This window comes from Polypterus senegalus, chromosome 10, assembly GCF_016835505.1.
Source record: "Polypterus senegalus isolate Bchr_013 chromosome 10, ASM1683550v1, whole genome shotgun sequence".
NCBI lineage: Eukaryota > Metazoa > Chordata > Cladistia > Polypteriformes > Polypteridae > Polypterus > Polypterus senegalus.
Window position 1 is genome coordinate 162,582,606 of NC_053163.1, and position 19,701 is coordinate 162,602,306.

General features: G+C 49.5%; 1 protein-coding gene across 1 annotated transcript; it reads right to left on the bottom strand.

Moving 5' to 3' along the window:
* Window positions 1-3,483: 3,483 nt before the first annotated feature.
* Window positions 3,484-15,749, bottom strand: mpv17l2 (MPV17 mitochondrial inner membrane protein like 2). Its single transcript, XM_039767208.1, has 5 exons — window positions 15,477-15,749; window positions 13,038-13,199; window positions 7,240-7,316; window positions 6,554-6,682; window positions 3,484-4,646 (listed from the first exon to the last, which is right to left on the bottom strand). The coding sequence occupies exons 1-5, from the start codon at window positions 15,664-15,666 to the stop codon at window positions 4,554-4,556; spliced, it is 651 nt and encodes a 216-aa protein (XP_039623142.1). The 5' UTR covers window positions 15,667-15,749; the 3' UTR covers window positions 3,484-4,553.
* Window positions 15,750-19,701: the final 3,952 nt, after the last annotated feature.

Genomic DNA, 19,701 nt, shown 5'->3' on the forward strand with positions numbered 1-19,701 from the left:
CTTCTCCCAGTATGTGGACTGGAACACCCGGGGACTATCGACCTACTGTATGCCAACGTTAAAGACGCACACAGCGCCACCCGCCGATCATAACCTGGTTCTGCTTCAGCCTCACTACAAACCAAGAGTGACGGAGTGACCGACAACCACACGTCATTCAGGAAGTGGTCCTCTGAGGCTCTGAGAGACTGGGATATCCTGAGGGGTCACATAGTGAGAACATTGAGGAGGCTGTTGACTGCACTACTGACTACGTCAACTACTGGATAGACATTGGAGTTCCAGTAAGACCAGTGCGCTGCTATGCTAACAACAAGCCATGGATTACAAGTGACATCAAGGAAGAAAAGGGCTTTTAAAGGTGGTGATCAGCGTGAGCTCAAGTGTGTGCAGAAGGAACTCCGAGTCCAGCTCAGGGTGGTGAAGGAGCAGTACAGGAGAAAGCTGGAGCAGAAGTTACAGAAGAACAGCATGAAGGAAGTGTGGGATGGGATGAAGATCATCACTGGCTGCACCTCGAAGCGGGGTGCCACCATCGAGAGAGACGTGGAGAGAGCAAACCAAATGAACAACTTCTTTAACAGGTTTGACCACCCTAACCCACTCTCACCTCAGAGTACTGAACCCTCAGCCCATCCTTCTGTTGATACCAGCATAGGTGAGACATCAACACCCACAATTACAGCAGCGCAGGTGAGCAGAGAGATGAGGAGACTTCGTGCCAGCAAAGCAGCGGGTCCAGATGGAGTATCACCACGACTGCTGAAGGCCTGTGCGTTGGAACTGGGGAGTCCTCTACAGCGCACCTTCAACCTGAGCCTGGAACAGGGGAGAGTCCTGAGGCTTTGGAAAACATCTTGTATCACCTCAGTCCCAAAGGTAACGTATCACGTCCTAGTGAGCTGAATGAATTCTGGCCTGTCTCTCAGACGTCACATGTGATGAAGACCATGCAGCGGCTGCTGCTTCACCACTTGAGGCCACAGGTCCACCACGCCCTCGACCTTCTTCAGTTCGCATACAAGGAGAAGGTGAGAGCAGAGGATGCCATCATCTACATGCCACACCGATCCCTCTCCCACTTGGACAGAGGCAGTGGTGCTCTAAGAATGATGTTTCTGGACTTCTCTAGCGCCTTCAACACCATCCAACCTCTGCTCCTTAGGGACAAGCTGACAGAGATGGCAGTAGATTCACACCTGGTGGCATGGATCGTGGACTACCTTACAGACAGACCTCAGTATGTGCGTCTCTGGAACTGCAGGTCTGACATTGTGGTCAGCAGCACATGAGCACCACAGCGGACTGGACTGGTCTCTGGTCCAGTTCAGCCAACATACATCGGACTTCCAATACAACTCAGAGTCCTGCCACGTGCAAAAGTTCACGGACGACACTGTTATGGTGGGCTGCATCAGGAGTGGGCAGGAGGAGGAGTATAGGAAGCTAATCAAGGACTTTGTTACAACTGAACACCAGCAAGACCAAGGAGCTGGTGGTGGATTTTAGGAGGACCAGGCCCCTCATGGACCCTGTGATCATCAGAGGTGACTGTGCAGAGGGTGCAGACCTATAAATACCTGGGAGTGCAGCTGGATGATAAACTGGACTGGACTGCCAATACTGATGATCTGTGCCAGAGAGGACAGAGACGACTATACTTCATTAGAAGACTGGCGTCCTTCAACATCTGCAATAAGATGCTGCAGATGTTCTATCAGACGGTTGTGATGAGCGCCATCTTCTACACGGTGGTGTGCTGGGACACCTCACGCCTGGACAAACTGGTGAGGAAGGCAGGCTCTACTGTGGGCACGGAGCTGGACAGTTTGACATCCGTGGCAGAGCGATGGGCACTGAGCAGACTCCTATCAATCATGGAGAATCCACTGAACAGGATCATCTCCAGACAGAGGAGCAGCTTCAGAGACAGACTGCCAGACTGAGGAGACCCCACACTATGTGACTCGGGGGGCTAAACGTTAACATTATTCAAAGTTATTGTCTGTTATACAGTCATTGTTATCACTCTTTAATATTGTTATTATCAGTATGCTGCTGCTGGAGTATGTGAATTTATAAAGTATCTATCTATCATATAGCGCCTTTCACTCTATCATGAATTTATAAAGTATCTTTCACTCTATCATGAATTTATAAAGTATCTATCATATAGCGCCTTTCACTCTATCTATCTGCATGCACTGACCCAGGTGACCCAGCCAGGCCTCACCAGTCCCCCTTATACGGTCCCCAACTTATCGTTCCGTCCCCTGATCCTCAGCTCAATGACAGCCCTGCAGAGCGACTGGCCAGCAAATCCTCAGCAGCCGAGCTCGATGGGCACCAACGGGTCTTCCATCGCCTGTGAGCCCCTTTATCACGATGATGATGATGAGGATATCAGCACCTTATCGATTACTGTAACGGGTAAGCTGACTGCTGTTAGGCGGGTCACTTAGGGAGCGGACATTACGGAGTTAAGAGACCCAGCGGTGGGCCTTCTCGATTTAAAGTCAAGTCCCGCCACCCACCAGACCCCCACACTCAAAGCTTCAGCCGTTGGCTTCAAATTTCAGTGTCCCAGGTCTGAATGTTCTCAACTTGTCACCCTGTGCTGGACCTCCACAGACCCCCCCAAGTAGAGGACCTTAAAATGACAATGTGTCACTTTGTACCTTCTAGGAGGGGCTCAGCCCACCAGTAAAAGCAGCACCACTCCACAGGCCGGGACTCCCACTCATCTCCCATTAGGGGGGCCATCGAAGCGGCCTTCAGCTCATTTTTATTATGAGGGTCTCATTTCTTCCACTGGCCCAAAACCCTTTGCCAGTTTATGTGATGGGTGGGTGGGACCCCCACCCCCAAAGTTGTGATGATGGGTACAGATGGGCGGGGTTACTCATGGACTACACCCACACGTAGCCAGAGCCCATCCTGCCAGCCCACCTGCTTCATCATTTAAGGACCACAGGCCTGCGCTGTGCCAAAGCGTCCCCTAGAGGCAAACTGGAGTAACATTCAAGGAGGTGAAAGGGGCAACGACTTCAAAGCCCTCACTGGGGGTCTGCCGCTTGATGACACACTGAACCGCCTCAAGGAGAAACTGGCCCACTGCTTTATTATTAGCGAGTCCTCGTGTGGGGGTCCCACCTGCTAAAACATCGTTTTACTTTGAAGTGGCATTTTAAGTACAGACGACGAGGGGCTGCACATTTCACACATGACACCCCTCGACTGTCAGCCTCCTCACCTGGGGGGCTCTCTGGACCCCGTTTATGGGTGCAGTAAATGAGCTGCCCCCCTCTGCTCGCTGTTCCCGTCAGTTGGCACTGTGACATCGGTGGTCTCCAGGAGGGTCCTCCTTATCAGAGGGTCATTTGGGTCTGCTCTGAGGGCAGCCACTGTCCCTGACCCCAAGGTGACAACACTTACTGCAGCACAGCCTGTGAAATTACAACATAAAGAAGGACCACCACCACGTGACAGAGGAGCCCACCTTTACTTACAGGACAACACAGCAAGTGAACCACAGGGAGACTGAAGGGGGGGCCACAGGGGTCACTCAGAACACAAGCGGGCAGGCGGCCAGCACCAGGAGTCCAGGACAGGAGCTGACCAGGGAGTGTACCAACCTCGAGACCCACTTGGTGTGCCGCCTCTGTCCAATCCTCCAATTTATTATAAAATGGCACTCTGGCTTTGAAAAGCCCTGGCATAAAGGAGAGCTGGCACTGAAATGTCAAAGCTGCAGGCCAATGGGGACAAAAAGGCAACTTATTGGACAGGCAGGGCAAGAGAGCAGCTGGCACATTGGTATAGAAAGTCAAGAAGGGGGCACAAAAGACACAAAACCAACTTGTAGTCATCAGCTGTGTGTGAGACATCTGAGGCAGGTGGGCTTACCAAGGGGCAACACCACTGTGCATGAATGGGTACCTGTGGCCAGTCTCAATCACAGACACCATGGCACACTGGCAAGGCTGCCTCCCATCACACATGTGAAAAGGCACAACAGAGCAGTGGCACAGAAATCTGCAGGAATCAATGGCGGGATAAGTGGTGACAGAGCAAGGAATGATGGGACACGAGGGAGGCACATGCTGAAGACCACTGGGTGACAGCATATGGGGAATGAGCTGAGGGAGCAATGCATGATGGGATATGTGACCGGTGCTAACGAATGATGGCATGTTGGGCAGACAGAGAGTACCCAAGTGGCAATGGAGTGAGCAGCTGCTCGCCTCACTGGAGCAATTTAGGCTTTGTGAGGTGGCAGAGGAATATAAAAACTGGAAAGGCTGTTGAGGTAAAGGTGGGCAGTGCCACCCAAGTCTGAGCTTCCTGAGCAGCCCTCAGATGTGTTTGTGCCCATGAGGGAGTGCGCCAAAGGCAGCGCCCATGCCGAGAACAAGCAAATTGGTCCTTCAGCGCTGGTTTGACCCTGCAGACTGGTCACCATGGCTCAGAGAAGTCCCAAAGGTCCCTGGCAGTTTCAATGGCATACAGGAGAAAGTCCCACGCTGGCACCTACAAGGGAATGCTAGGAAACTTCACAGTCTCTCCTTCAGACTCTTTGTGACCTCTGAGGGCTCCGAGTCTTGATGTCCGAGGGTCCCGCTGGGCTTGTTTGTAAGTTCAGGGTCCTGCAGACAAACAACAACACCAAACAAGTGTGAGAGTGGGCTCAGTGACAAGCGTCAGGACGGGCAGCGTTCGGACGGGCAGCATCGGGGCCCCCCAGTCTGCCAAGTCCACTTCATTTTATTTTTTTTTGTTTCCCCCCTCTTTCCAGTATGTCAGTGACTCCCCAGTTCAGGCCTGGTGCCCCTGGTGCCAGTGTCCCAATGAGTCCGTCATCTGTCCCTCTAATTCATGGTTGGGGGGTCACACTGTGGCTACGGTTTGTTTTTCTTCAGCCACTCTCTGAAGGAGTAGCCGATGCTTAAATCGGACCCCTTAGCCAAACAACGAGAGGTAAAGGTGGCCAACAGGTGGCCCACTAACTCCATCACAATCATACTTGTGTGCCCACCATGCAATGGCTGCCTCTGTGAGACGTCTCTGGTGGTCTTAACCGGAGATGAGGCAGCAGTGCACGACTGGGGGGCCGGGTGGTCTTGGAGTATACCTCAGTTTAGCACACGCACGCACTGCTCCATTTGTGCCAGAAGACACTACGCTCACGTTTCTCGTGGGTCACTGGCTGCCTCACTTGGTGGTCTCCTGGGCGCCACATTACCAATAATAATGGAAGGCAGGGCGGCGTCGTGCTCAGGGTGGTGGACTTCGAATCCCACCACTGCCACCACTGTGTGACCCTGAGCAGGACACTTCACCAGAGCCAACTGTATGTCAGGTGTTCTCAGCCACCTTGGCGTCCATCAAATGACAATAAAATGAATCTGCGGGGGTCTCTGGAGCGGCCCCCTCTTGGAGGTGCGCTACACGACGGCCCCGCAGTAAAACAGCCCTGCATTGCCTCGTCACTTCTTGCTTTTCCAAGTGACAGACTTCTATTGGCTGCCAGTTCCAGGGGCTGTCCAGGTGGCAACTGCTGCAGCCAAATGGTGGGTGCCCACGAGGAAGCCACCGCTGAGGAATGGTGGGGCTGACAAATGGGGGCAGTGAAGGTGACGATGACCAGACAGGTGCAAGAGGAAGACAAGTGCAGAATTAAAAGGAAAAGTGAAGGTTGGCACGTGCAGCACAAGACTGGTGAGAGGGTAGGAAGTGCCCCAAGGGATGCACCGGACCACCGAGGGTGTAGTGAAGTCATCTGTGAAAAGACTGCAGAGGTGCAGATGGCCAGCTGGGACCCTCCACATTCCACCGAACATACTGCAGTGCCCACCCTTGCCAATCCAATAACCATTTCAACAGACCCAGAGTGCCAGCGTGGTTGAGGGGACCTTAAGTGCTAAGCTTCTTGGAGTCCCATCAGTTGGAACTTGGCTTCCAAAAAGGAGAGGGGGGCTGCGACTAAAAGATTTGAAAGAAAAAGGGTCACAACCGCCCCCACCCCACTAACAGGAGTGCCAAACGCACAGCTGGGCCAGACTTGGAGATCTCAGCAGATGAGGTGAGCTGCCATCTGAAATAACCCCACACCCTGGTGAAAACTTCTGGGGGGCATCTGGAGGTAAAACCCAAAGTGCTATCAACGCCGGAGATCAAACAAAATGGCAGCAGAAATGCAAGAACTGGAACAAAGGGTCTCCAGGGGGCACAAAACTGAAGCCTGAATCTCGGAGAGAGAGAGAGAGAAGACCCTCGGCCCGGTCTGACGAGGACCCTTTTACTTTGTCATAATTCAGGCCCAGTCACCGGCCACAGGGTGGTAAGACCCACTTGGGAAACCAGCAAAGACCCCGTGCTGTGGCGTTTCACACTTGAGTCAATTACAGCCTCAGCCCAGGGACACACGGTGACATCCATCGTGACGACAGACATGGCCCTTGGTCCTGAGCTTTGTGGGGCTTCCCCCATTTAGCTGTCACACGTCCCCATCTTGAAAATGAAGCTGCGACCCCAAAAAGGTGGCATCACTTACTCGGTGCTTGATGTAGGACAGATACGTGTCCCATCCCAGGGTGACAATGTTCACAAAGATGACCCGAAACTTGGCGGGCAGGAAATAGAAATTAAACATCTGAGCAGGGGGCCACACGCACCAGTCGGCCTTAAAGAAAGAAGGGAGATAAAGTTAGTACTGAATTCAAGATGGCCGTCACCCTCCTGTCCCGTCTCCGAGCACGGACTCTGAAGACCCCCGTGTGTGCCACGTGCTGTGTCACCATTCTCAGACCCCTCTTTGTGAGAACATCATGAATCTACAATAAGCAAAGGGGGATCTACAGGTGACAAAACAACACTGAGGAGGAGGAGGAGGAGGAGGAACCACGAGGCTGGGGGGGTGACAGACAGGCAGGACCTCAAATGGATGGATGAATGAAGGATAAGATAAAAAGAAGTGCTCTGCTGGCCCGGGCGACTAATCAGACACGTCAGCACGGTGGCACACTCTCAGGGCAGGGCAGTGCAGGGCAGCAGGGCTCTCGTTATTCTTCACCCATCCAAAGAGGTGTAGACACTCCACATACTGCAGAACAGGACGGGATGCCCACAACCCTCCACACTGGCAGGGAGAGGATGGCTCAGTTCCCACCGTGAAAGTTGTCTAATGCAGGCCCAAGGGGGCACCATGCACACCCAAGTGCCACCCACCAATTCTTTTACCTTGTAGAATTCCCAAAACTTGCAAACAAATTCATCCCAGCCGTGCTTTGCCGAGCGGCCTTCCAAAATGCCCATCCCTGAAAACAAACAGAAAAAAGTAATCAGTGCCAGACTTGACAGTTTGTGACACGGAGATGACAAATGGCTTTAGGGACGTTGTGAGGCGGAGTGCTGTGATCTCTGGCCCAATTTCCTGGAAGGGCTATAAGGGTGGTGACTCTCACAGTTGCCTTTGCTCTGCCACTAGCATGTGGCTGGTCATCACTGTGCCCAGCTGTGCCACATTTGTACAGGGCACTCTTACTGCCTAACACCAGTTCTCTGTTGCATTTTAGGTCCCCTAATCCTGGGCAGATCTGGAGGGCTTCATGACCCCAAAGTGCCTGCTGGACTGGACTGGACGCTCAGTGCCACTTACAGTGATGCCAACAACAGAAGCCACCTGCATCAGCACTCTAGCACTGTGGTGGCCTCTTCTTGTTGTCATGTGATGTCATCAGCCTCACCACCTGCACTTCACAAGAGGTCACCCATCAGAAGATAAGCACGCTTGGGCCCGGCCAGTATTTGGATTTGAGACCACCTAGGAGAAGCTGGGGGGTGCTGTTGGTGAGGCCAGCAGGGGGCGCTTACCCTGAGGTCTGTATGTGGACCCCAATGTCCCAGTGAAGTGATGGGGACACCGTGAAATAAAATTAGTGCCACCCTTCAGATGAGACGTCCTGACTCTTTATGGTCACTAAAGGTCCCTCTGGTATCTTTCAAAAAGAGTAGGGGGTACCCTGATGCCCTGGCTAATTTGCACACCACAACCTGGTCATTCAGGCCCCCTAATCACTTGCCCGTCTCTAAATGTCTGTCTCTCTCACCTCTTCTCCAACTAACAGCACAATAATGGCTGCCGTTGCACCATGCAGGTGGGTACTACACAATGGTAGAGGTACAAGTGCCACCCCCCATCTTCTGTCCATGTAAAGCACTTTGATTAGCGAGAAGAGATGCCACTTCAGGGTTATTAAATATTTACTGCTACTGTTCTTATTAATGCTGTCCTAAAGATAACGTCTCCGCAGACAGACGGGCAGAATACCGCACTTCTTGGGTCAGCCTGCCCTTTAAGACCACTGGCCAGCAGGATGTGCCAGTCCCGACTGCTGAATGCATGAGGGGGCAGTGAACTAGTCGATCAGGCAGACGTGTCGCTGGTATACAAAGAATGAGTGCAAAGTCATCAGCCATACAATAAAATGATGCAACCTGATTGGTCACTGGTGGCTTAGCGGTGAGAATGATGACACGACACTTTGGGGGTGCAAAGTTCAGTTCCAAATTTGAACTTTTTTAATTTAATGGAGCACTTCAATGAGAACAAAGTGAATAAGTGAATTACCGAGTGACGTTGGGTCACTAAATACTGACGAGGTGCCTACAAGGACAGTTAATGGGGGCGCACCTACAATTGGGGGTATCTTAAAAAAGCAGACCGGAGGCGAGCGAGGCATCTCGAAATAACTCAGCCAGCAAAGCAGGCATTATGGGACCACTGTAGGGTAGCAGATATCACCTGAGCTGAGCTCGGCTAAACATAAAACATGATCCACCACTAAAGGGGCAAAGAGGGGTCTGATATGCATTCATGTCCCGTATGGAAGCTGTGCGTCCCTGGCAGAGTGCCACGTGCTTCATCCTGATTGAGGAGTCCATGCTTTACACGTATGACGTGGATTCCAGCAGACGCCACGAGTACAACTAGAGGGACAGCAGATAATTGAAGGAAAGACAAATTTAGAACAACAGAAAAGGAGGAGGGGCTGCAGAATTTAAAGACAAATCCTCTTCAGTTGGACGATGAGCCCCATCTTAGTGAGGACGTCTGGCTTGTGATAATAATGAGGGTAGAATTGAGGGTGTCGAGGTGACTGGACCACTAGGATCACATGACCAGAATAGAATACAATTCTCAGTAAGTTGGAAGAATGACGAAGCACAGGAGTGCAAAAGTCTGGACGTTTACTTTGGTTGGGCAAATGTGGCAAAGTCTAAGGAGAAATGGACTGCGAGAGGCCGTTAAGTGTGGGGACAGTCGAGGAGCAGCCGAACAGATTTAGAAGTGGAACGCAGGACAAGGACAAACGTACAACTGCAAAGGAAAAAACAGATGGATAAGGTATAGAAGACTAATAACTCCAAAGTGAACCGTAGGACAGAGAAGAACAGGAGAGCAACCATCAAGGAGGACATCAGGGAGGCTAAAAGAGAGTTGGAGAGGAATATGGCAGCTAAGGAGAAAGACGAGCCCAAGAGAGTCACAGTCAAGGAGGGGGAGAATAGTAAAGGGGAATTAAAAATACAGGCAGTGAATTAGCAGATGCCCTAAACACCCATGTGAGGAAGTGGATAACCGCCCAGCAGTAACAGGGACTACTCATTTATGTTAGGTAGAATGCCCAGAGGGGACTGGGCGGTATCATGGTCTGGAATCCCTACAGATTTTATTTTTTCTCCAGCCGTCTGGAGTTTTTGTTTTTCTGTCCCCTGGCCATTGAACCTTACTCTTATTCGATGTTAATGTTGATTTATTTTTTATAATTATGTCTTTCATTTTTCTATTCTTTAATATGTAAAGCACTTTGAGCTACTGTTTGTATGAAAATGTGCTATATAAATAAATGTTGTTGTTGTTGTTGTACTAAGGAGGTGCTGAGGGATTTGGAAATCGTAGAGAGAGACGAGCTGCTCAGATTAAAGAGGCTGACATCAAACAAATCACCAGGACCAGATCAGATTTAGAGTTGAGTGTTGAAGGAGGTTAGCGAGTACAGATATGAACCCTCGACACATAGTCTTAGCAAGTCACTGGGCACTGGAGAGATTGTGGAGGACTGGAAAATAGCAAATATCATCCTGTTACATAAAAAGGGTGACAGGGCAGATCAGAGCAACTACAGGCCAGTAAGCTTAACGGGCATCACAGGAAAATTAACGGAAGGAATTATTAAGGAGAAGATGGAGCGACACATGGCAAGGACAGGACAGTCAGCGTGGGGTCAGACGAGGGAGGTTGTGTTTGACTAACAGGCTGGAATTCAATGAGGAGACAACAAAAGGAGACGACCAGAGAGGAGCAGATGAGATGATTGATGAGGACTTTCAGAAAATATTTGATGAGGTGCCACATGAGAGGGTGGGCATCAAACTAAAAGAAGTGGCACTTCAGGGTGATGTGTGCAGATGGGTGCAGAATTGGCTCAGACACAGGAAGCAGAGGGTGATGGTGCCAGGAACCTCATCAGAACTGGCCGATGTTAAGAGTAGTGACCAGCAGGGGGCAGTGTGGGGGCCGCTGCTATTTGTAATAAATATAAATGATTTAGATAGGAATATAAGGAAGAAGCTGGTCAAGTTGGCAGATGATACCAAGATCAGTGGATTAGCAGATCATTTGGAATCCGTTATATCATCACAGAAGGACTTGGACAGCAGACAGGCTTGGCAGATTTGTGGACGATCAAAATCAATGTCAGGAAATGTAAAGAATTACACATAAGAAGTAAAAATGTGAGGTTTGAATACACAATGGGGGTCTGAACATCGAGGGTCCACCTTAGGAGTCGTAGTGAGCTCAACTGCCACACAGTGTTGAGAAGCCATTAAGGAGGCTAACAGAATGTCAGGTTATATAGCGCCTTGACGTGTGGAGGACAAGTCACAGGAGGGTCTGCTCAGGCTGGTGAGGCCTCATCTGGAGTCCTGTGTGCAGTTTGGGTCTCCATAAAGACACAGCAGCACTAGAGAAGGTCCAGAGAAGAGCGACCAGGCGGATTACGGGGGGCTACAGGGGGTGAGTTATGAAGACTAAAAGAGCTGAGCCTTCAAAGTGATGAAGAGGAGACCTGACTGGTGTTTAAAATGATGAAGGCCATCAGTCCAGTGGATCGAGACGGTGACATTAAAATGAGTTTGTCAAGAACAGGGGGATACGGCCTGACACTTGTGAAGTGTAAATTTTGCAGACACATGGAGTGAGAGACCAAGTAGTGTGGTAGACAGTAAGACTTCAGGGACTTTCAAAGCTCAACTTGATGTTTCTTTTAGAAGAATTAAGAGGACAGGACTGGTGAGCTTTGTGGGGTAGAATGGCCTGCTCGCCACCAGATTGTTCTAATGTTCGAATAATGAGGAGGCGGCTAAAACAACTAAAAACATCTGACGACGAGGACAAAGTCTTGGAATATGGAGACTAATATAGGACAGTGCTACATGTGGACAAAGGGAACAGCAATTACGTCTACAAGCTGGGGGACAGGAAGTGACCTCCAACAAGGACTCAGGGGTTTAAAAAGGCAAAGGCATCCCAACTGTTTAACAGAAACTGCGGCACGTAAGGAGGTGGCACGAGCGAGATGGTGTCTGGAGTCTGCACAGAGTTCAGCTCACTTGTTGGCCTTCTTAACGGCGTCTGGGCATCGTGTGCATGCAGACACTGACCAGCCCAAGACGTCTCCCTGGTCTTTATGCAGCGGTTTACATTCAAGTTTCAGATCTCCCATTGTGTACTCAAACCTCATATTTCCTTCGTCACTAATCTGCCCACCCATCAGCCAACCAAGCCCCTCTGTAACAATTTAGCCAATTCTGCGTCATCGGTTGTTGCTGCCAGTTTAGTATCATCTACTGACCTCACCAGCTTGCTCTTCATATCGCTTGTGTCTCATAAAAAAGAGCAGTGGCCCCAGCACAGACCCCTAAGGGACGCCACTGTCAACATCCCCCAAACTTGAGATGGTTCTTCTCCCATGACCCTTTGGTTCCTATGTATGGGCCAGTTTTGCACTCACCTACACACGAGCCCCCCTTTGTTTACGTGACGCCTCATCAAAAGCCTCCTGAAGATCAGACAAATCCAGCGCATGCCGAGGATGTGGCAACAGAAGGACAGTAGAGGGCGAGTGAACGTCACCAGGGAGTTTCACGGCTTCTCCAGCCCCTGATATGACGAGGCAGTGCCGAGTGGTCACGTGAGATGGCTGTTTGAATGACACGTGGTGACAGACGGTGAGTGATCACACGTGTGACCTTTTCAGTGATGTCTGTCTGTCTGTCCGTCCACAGGGCAGAGCCAGCAGTTCACGTCTGGGAGTCAACAGCAGCTCACCGTGAAATCACCAGCTACGAGGTGGGCTTCTCCTCGCCAGTCTCCTCAGCCTCACTAAAGTGTTTGGATCATCACTTCACTCCTTTCTAAAACAACAAGGAGCTGCTGTTTCACAATATGGTGTGCAATCTCAGGGAGCGGATCGATACCCGAGAACACTCTGGGCTTGGCAAACAGTCCTATCATCACGTCTCAAGGCTTCTGGCTTTGTGTTTGGACCCCGAGCCAAGAAGAGGCTCAGAAATCCATCACAGCAGAGCACAAGATGGCGAGTTAATTCAGAAGAACAGCAAAAATCTGAAGACAAACATCATGACTCGCCGTCTGGTTTGTTACACAAGACTTACAGGAAGTGACCTCGCCAGTCAGTGGCAGACGTCACGCTGCTGTTGGCCGTTTTCATTTACTGTCAGTGAAGAAAAACCAGGCAGACCATCTTCGATAAACCCTGTGCTGACCCCCCAAGCCGATAAACGCCCCCCTTTTCTGTTCACATCTGCCAAGGCATTAGATCCAAGGATACTTAAATTAAACTTTTTAGAGGACCTCAAGAAAATAAAAGAGGACATATTTAACATACATCAACAGTCATTAGCGTTACAGTCACAGTTTGGGAGAGGATCTGGACCTCTGGATGACTTACCCACAAAGTACCAGCCGCCAAAGGTAGGTGATGCCACCAGCTGGTCTATTAAGACTTTCTTGGTGACCACTGCTAAGGTCTTCCCGGTGTACATGCGGTCCAGCCAAGAGTACCAGAAGTGCAGCACTGGCCCCATGGAACATCCAATGGCAAACATCCGCCCTGCCAGAACAACAACAGAAGAAAATGAAAGGGTGCAGGATGGGCAAACTACGTGCCAACGCCATGACAGTCCTGAGCAGAGGAGGCAGAAAGAAGAAGGGCGGCTCAGGGCTCGCCAATATTCCAAGCACTTGACAGACCCGACCCACATGGCACTACCACCTGGGGCCAGCCAGGCCATCTACTGGCATCACTTACCAGACGTTTAATGTTTCACACCGATTTACGAATATAAAATCAACTCGTCTTCTGAGGGTACCCAGTGATCTCACTGAAGCGCTCTTTACAGCTGACGTTTACATCCTTCAGCCTTTGGCCCATCTGTTTCAATGTCTTCCACATTTGCTTATCACCCAAATCCTTCTATCCTGGTCCCTCCTCAACATTTAGCCTGTCTTGATTTTTCCCAAGGGGTCTCCAGGTGGTCCTTTGTCACTAGACACCCCCAGTGCAGCACTTCAGAATTACGTCCATTACGGTAAACTTCATGGGCCCAGAATCACCTAACCGAGTGTCACCTGCAAAATACCTGCCAGCAGCAGCCATGCTGTTGTCCCGTGACTGGTGAAAATGTCGCAAGCGCCTGGCACACATATGTCACTCTCTCTGTATCCACATAGGATGTCTATACCAGGGGTGCCCAATGCGTCGATCGCGATCGACCGGTAGATCTCGTTGAATTCAAAACACATTTTTTTAAACGTTAGTCTATCGTGTACCCTTCCTATGGCATTGGCCACTTGACTGACATACAGGGCGGCCAGTCGGAGATCTCCTTTCTTCTGACACACGTGAGCTACTGCAACACTCCGGCTATCTAAGTGATCTACTTTGTAGTTAGCCTTCCAATTTCTATCGACTACAGAAGGGATTAAAAACAAAACGTGTTGTTTATGGGCTGGATGTGGAACTGGAAGAGGATTTTTTTTTTCTCACAATGTGACAATCGAAGTGCGTTTGTCTGATCTGTCAATCTATCATTGCTCTTCCAAAGAAGGAAAATGTGGAAAGGAACCTTCAAACTGTTCATAAAAACTACGAAACTGACTTCCTTACGAAAAAGCGATCTGAGAAAGAGAAAGGAGAGGGAACTAAAATCACAGTTAATCGGACAGCCGTCATTTTTCACTCGGCTGAATACAAAAGCAAAGGCAGACACACCGAAGCATCGTTCAGGGCGAGTCACTCGATCGTTAAGCATAAGAAGTCCTTCCCAGGTGGAGAGATGATAAAAGAGGCCTCAATTGAGGGAGAAATTCCTGCTGAGATTTCAAGACCCCTGGCCGGAGATAAAGGAGAGTCTCCTCGTCATTAGACATGCAGAATACAAGCAACTTAATGACGATCAATGGCCGCTACACTTGCCATTTTTTTCCCGATCTGACCAACATGTTGAATGAGCTTAATTTACAGCTGCAAGGTAAAGAGAAAACCAATGTGGTAAATATGATTAGCTCAGTTAATGCTTTCAAACTTCTGTCCTCAAAGCTGCAGCGCCTCGATTTGGGGAACATCGAAAACCTCGCGTCAGAGCTGGAGACGCAATGGAAGACGTGGGCACAACTTGACGGCATCAACTACACGGAGAAGATTGAAAATTGACTGTCAGACTTTATCTAATGGAAAAAAGTAAGGAGTCGAGTGTCGCCCAATGTAGCGGAGTAAGAGCAGAGTTTCTTCTTCACAGATGTACTCAAGTAAAAGTACAAAGTATGGTGCAGTAAAACTACTCTTAGCTACTTAGTTACTCTTACTCTGTGAATTTCCCCTTGGGATTAATAAAGTATCTATCTATCTATCTATCTAAGTACAATGTTTTAAAAAGTTACTCAAGTAAATGTAACTCGTTACTACCTACCTCTGATACGCAGAGTGTATATATATCTCTCAATTTTAATGTAGGTAGATCCTTTTGACCTGGTCATTTTAAAAGTAGCTCGCAAGCCGAGAAAGTGTGGGCACCCCTGGTCTATACACTGAAGTGTCACTGGCGTACATCGGAGGGTCGCTGCCTGACAGCTGCTCATGCCATGCCGTGGACGGTTGTTTTCTCCCCTCAAGCGAGTTCTGCGCAACAGGGAGTGCCTGCCGTGCAAACTTCTCGTCTTCCAAGTCAAGCCAAGAGCTTCGTGAACGAGTGCCCTCTCCGATAAGCCCACCCTGCCACCTCACCCTGGACGCACGTATTTTTTTTTTTTCTACCTTCGTTCAAGGATGCCCCGTTATGCCCCGCACTCCTTTGTAATCTCGCGCGTGATTCGGCGAAACGCAACTCACCGGTGCGGGCCCAGCTCCTCTGCTGCCCGGGTCGTTTCCTCCTCTCTAGAGTTTGCTGAATGATGTCCCCCGTGGCCAGGATCGCCCCGCAGCTCACGGTGTTGGTCACAAGCAGGAGACGCCCATTGAGCAGGGGCTTCCAGCAGCCGGAGAGCCGCATCAAGAGCTGCTTACCCCCAGGGAGCAGCATGGCTGTCACCAACGAAGCTCTGCACGGCTCCAAACCGCCTCCTCACCTCGCAGCGGACAGCTGCACTGAACGCGGAAGACAAGGAGACCCGCCCCTAGTCAAAGGCAGTGACGTCATCACATGCCAGAGCCGGACGGAGCGCCTTTAGGGCCAAAAGGCATCTGTACCGTGCGCGCTCAAATAATAGCAGGCTCGCTGAGTAGCATCCACTTGCAGAGCCACTGCACCATACGTCACCGCAGTTGTAGACACAGACATATATAATTCTATGTCTATGGCTGTAGACATAGACATAGAATTACTAGACGCCGCATGACCAGCAGTATCGTACGTCAACGTTTCTGCCATATTGCGAGTGGCACTTCTGCCGAGTGAAGTACAGCATAAAGGTGCCTCGCGCATGTGCAGTTTGGGATTGTACAAACCGCTGTGCGCTCCAAACCTGATCACAGGGATTACATTTCATCGGTAAGGCTGAACAATTGTTTTAGTTATATTTGGCCATTATAAAATCCCGTTTAATAATCTTAGCACTCAAGGCCACCTTACAATAAAATTAAACAACATTAGTAAAATTAAAACAAGAGAATGATAAATCAAAAAGCAATAATTAGCAAACAAACAAAGATAACTGGCATTAACAGTGCAAAATTCACAATTGGTATGCCAGTTGTGGCATAAAATGTGTTATTGAATCAAGACGCTCGAGCTCCCATAGCACAGAGTCTGAAGTTGTTGGGACAGAAAGTCGAGCTGCAGATGAGGATCTGAGTGAGGAGAGGAGATCAGCGAGGTGTGGAGAGCTTGAAATGTTCACAGCGGGATTGTGTGTCGTATTCAGTCGTCAAGAGGGAGCCAGTGAAGTCGAGAGAGCATCGGTGTGATGTGTTCAGTGGATTTAGAGCAGCAGGTTATCATCCTGGCAGCAGAATTTGAAGAAGTTGTAAGCGATGGATACGTTTATGTGGGACGTCAGCTAGAATAGCATTACAGTAATCTATAGGTCAGGTGACTCGGGCATACTTCAGTACAGTGCTGGGTAAGAACAGGACGACGTCTAGAAATGTGTCAGAGATGGAAGAAGGCAGTCTGAGAAATGTGACTTATATGTGAGGAATTATTTATTATTGTTATTTAATAATTGTCATTATTAGTGTATACATTGATATAAATAATTACATGTAAACGATTCGCTAAAATCTGTTGTATGTAAATGAAATTGTTTTAAACGTTATTGTTTTTTCATCAGAAAACCCGGAGTCCACGTCTATCTGTCTTAGTTTAAATGGCTCGCAATGTGGCGGATACACTGACGTATCGTGTCGACTGGGCAGCACAGTGAATGTGGCGCCTATCTACAGTACTGTATATATATACGGTATGTCTATGGCTGTCAGTATATACGGTATGTCTATGGCCGTAGAGCCGCAGTTACAGACCCGGAAGTGACGTCACCGTCGTTTCAGGACTGACATCGTAAAGTTACTTTTGGAAGGTCTCGGCAGGACTCGGCAAAGCCCGGAAAGTAACATCGGGTCAAGTACCCGTTCAGAAATTAAGCGATTAAAAGTAGAAGGGAAAAACTGAACATCACACCAAACAATACGCATCATTGTGAAGTTCAGAGGGTTTCTGCCATCACGTCGTGTCGCACGTCAAACTAAACAATGCGGAGCGTTTCTGTGAAGTATTAACATTTACGTTGTGTTCGGGTCTGTAAGAACCATTTAACATGTCGGCAAAACTAAAATCATCGAGATCTGTGTTAATTGAAAACAGTTTATCGCTTACATTCGTAAAACAAAGTATACAATATAATTACAATGTTTGCACCACGTTAGAGTTTAATAAGACGTTAATAATAAAAGTCATTACATTTTTTTAAAATGTACAGTGCAGCTTTACTTCTCCACCAGACAACGTGCCGTAACTTCCTTAAACACTGAATTGTTTTCAATGTGTTTAATTAAATGGTCCGTGATAAAAGTTCAAACCCCGAGTGCCTGGACAGGCAGACAGACAGACAGACAGACAGACAGAGGGGCCGAACGTCAGGTCAGTTTAATGTCCCCCTAAACGAATGACTGAGGGGAGTCAGCTGAGGGCAGGGCGCTATATACCGCTGCGTTTTCTTAAGTTACACTTTAGTGCCACTTTTCAGGAGTTCAGTTATGTTGTAATTTAATTTGCCTAAACCTTCATTTTACAAAGTCAGTCCTAAAACGAAGGTGACGTCACTTCCGGGTCTACAGCTGCGGTGACGTCTGGTGCTGCGGCTCTGCGAGTGACAGTATTGGGCCAACGAGCCTTCAGGTTGTCATCGTGGGGTGCCACCTTGTAGCTTCACGTCTTTAGGTGGCAAGATGAAATGCAGCCAAAGTGGGGCGCCATGGGTCTGCTTAGGAGGAGCTCTAAACAGTCACGAGATGCCCGAGATGAGTTGAAATGTCCCATTCAAGGTGATTTATATAGCGCCCATCGCTCAAAGCACTTCACAGAGATTCCAGACGATCAACAAGACATGTGCAGCGCTGGATACAAATAATATCTGATGAAACACAAAGTAAAGATAAGAACAGGAAGCGCAATGCTTTGAATTAGACAATAGAATAAAAATACAAAAGTACGCAACACTTGACAAGAAAACCCTGAACAGATAACAGAATTTGTGACACAAACACCAAGCACCTGGGCAGACAAGAAGGGTCTACTGAAGGGGGCTCAGAACGTCAGGTGAGTTCGTTGTCTTCCTGCACTGACGAGTCGAGTCGGGCGTCGCTTAATAAAAGTGAGTCGAGTCGGCCGTCTATTAACCTCAAAGCTTCACCGCTGCTCACGAGTGGCTTGCTTAGCCTTTCGGTGAGTTGAATTGGAAACTATGGGGCACAAGCAGGTGGGCCCTGTCACCTGGGTCGTGTGATGCCAGTCTGTACTCCCTTGATGCCCACCGCATACCTGGCCTAAGCTGCTCTACGGCTCCATGGTGGGAGTAAATCAGGAAGGCAAAGCCCACCGGGACCTGTGGAGAGCATGCAGACCCCGCACAGATGGCAAACCCAGACAGCTGGAGCGCTGAGGCATGGGCACTAACCACTGAGCCACCATCTCGCTATTGTCTTATTTAACGTCTTCTGTGTGTTAAAGCAGAAAGAGGAAATAAATGTCAACATGCGCAGGGGGATAAGGAGAACAAAAGAAGACTAAAGTGAAGAAAATAAAAGGAGAAAAATAACGGCAGGAAGGTGAACTCCCAAAACTGGCAGGCGGCTGATTGACAAGACACTGCAGTCCAAAATGGAGTAACGTCCACCAAAAATGTGTGCCACCCAGAGACACTACACGCAGATGCCACAGGGCAGTAAGGCAGGACAAGGCCAGCGGAAACGGGTGGTGCAAGGCCATTTACAGGCCATCCTCATGGGGCACACAGCATGTGGGCACCCGGCCTGACATGTGGAGCAAAGTGCCCAGTCTAGAAGACAGAAAGGGCCTCAGCTGGCACGGTGAAGTGCCAAGGGCTGACATCATGAATGGCTGACTTGGCGCTGACTCGGCTCGAAGAAGAAGAAGGATGAAGACAAAGGTCACGAGTCTGAATCGCCAGCATCAGCAAGTCAGATAGCCGAGGTGCCCTTGGGCGAGGGCGGCACTCCAAGGTCCAAGGGTTTGATCTGAGTGTCTGTTTGCACAGGCCTGTCCTCGCACACCCTGCATCAATAAGACAAAAAGAGCAAAGAAAAGAAATCCGAGGGCAGAAGGTCATCATGGGCACCTAAGTCAGTTGAGGGCGGGCACAATGAGGCATATGCCCCTCAGTCCGAGGCCCATTCAGTCGTGTGCGTGTCTTTGGGATGTGGCAGGTGATGTGACCAGGCCAGGACTGGAACCGCGGACTGTGGAGCAGCTAAGCACTGAGCCACCAGCTAAGCACTGAGCCACCTTTCACTCCACAGTCCTTTACAGCAACGTGAATAACACGACCACATAAACGGAATCCTGACTTCCTTAAATCTCAACATGGCCACTTTAAACTCC

Excerpts from the sequence above, each read along its gene's own strand:
- mpv17l2 (XM_039767208.1), bottom strand. The coding sequence starts at position 15,666 with ATGCTGCTCCCTGGGGGTAAGCAGCTCTTGATGCGGCTCTCCGGCTGC. Across the intron at positions 13,200-15,476 it reads GAGGAGCTGGGCCCGCACCG|GGCGGATGTTTGCCATTGGA; the intron begins GTGAGTTGCGTT and ends TTGTTCTGGCAG. Across the intron at positions 6,683-7,239 it reads AGTTTTGGGAATTCTACAAG|GCCGACTGGTGCGTGTGGCC; the intron begins GTAAAAGAATTG and ends TCTTTCTTTAAG.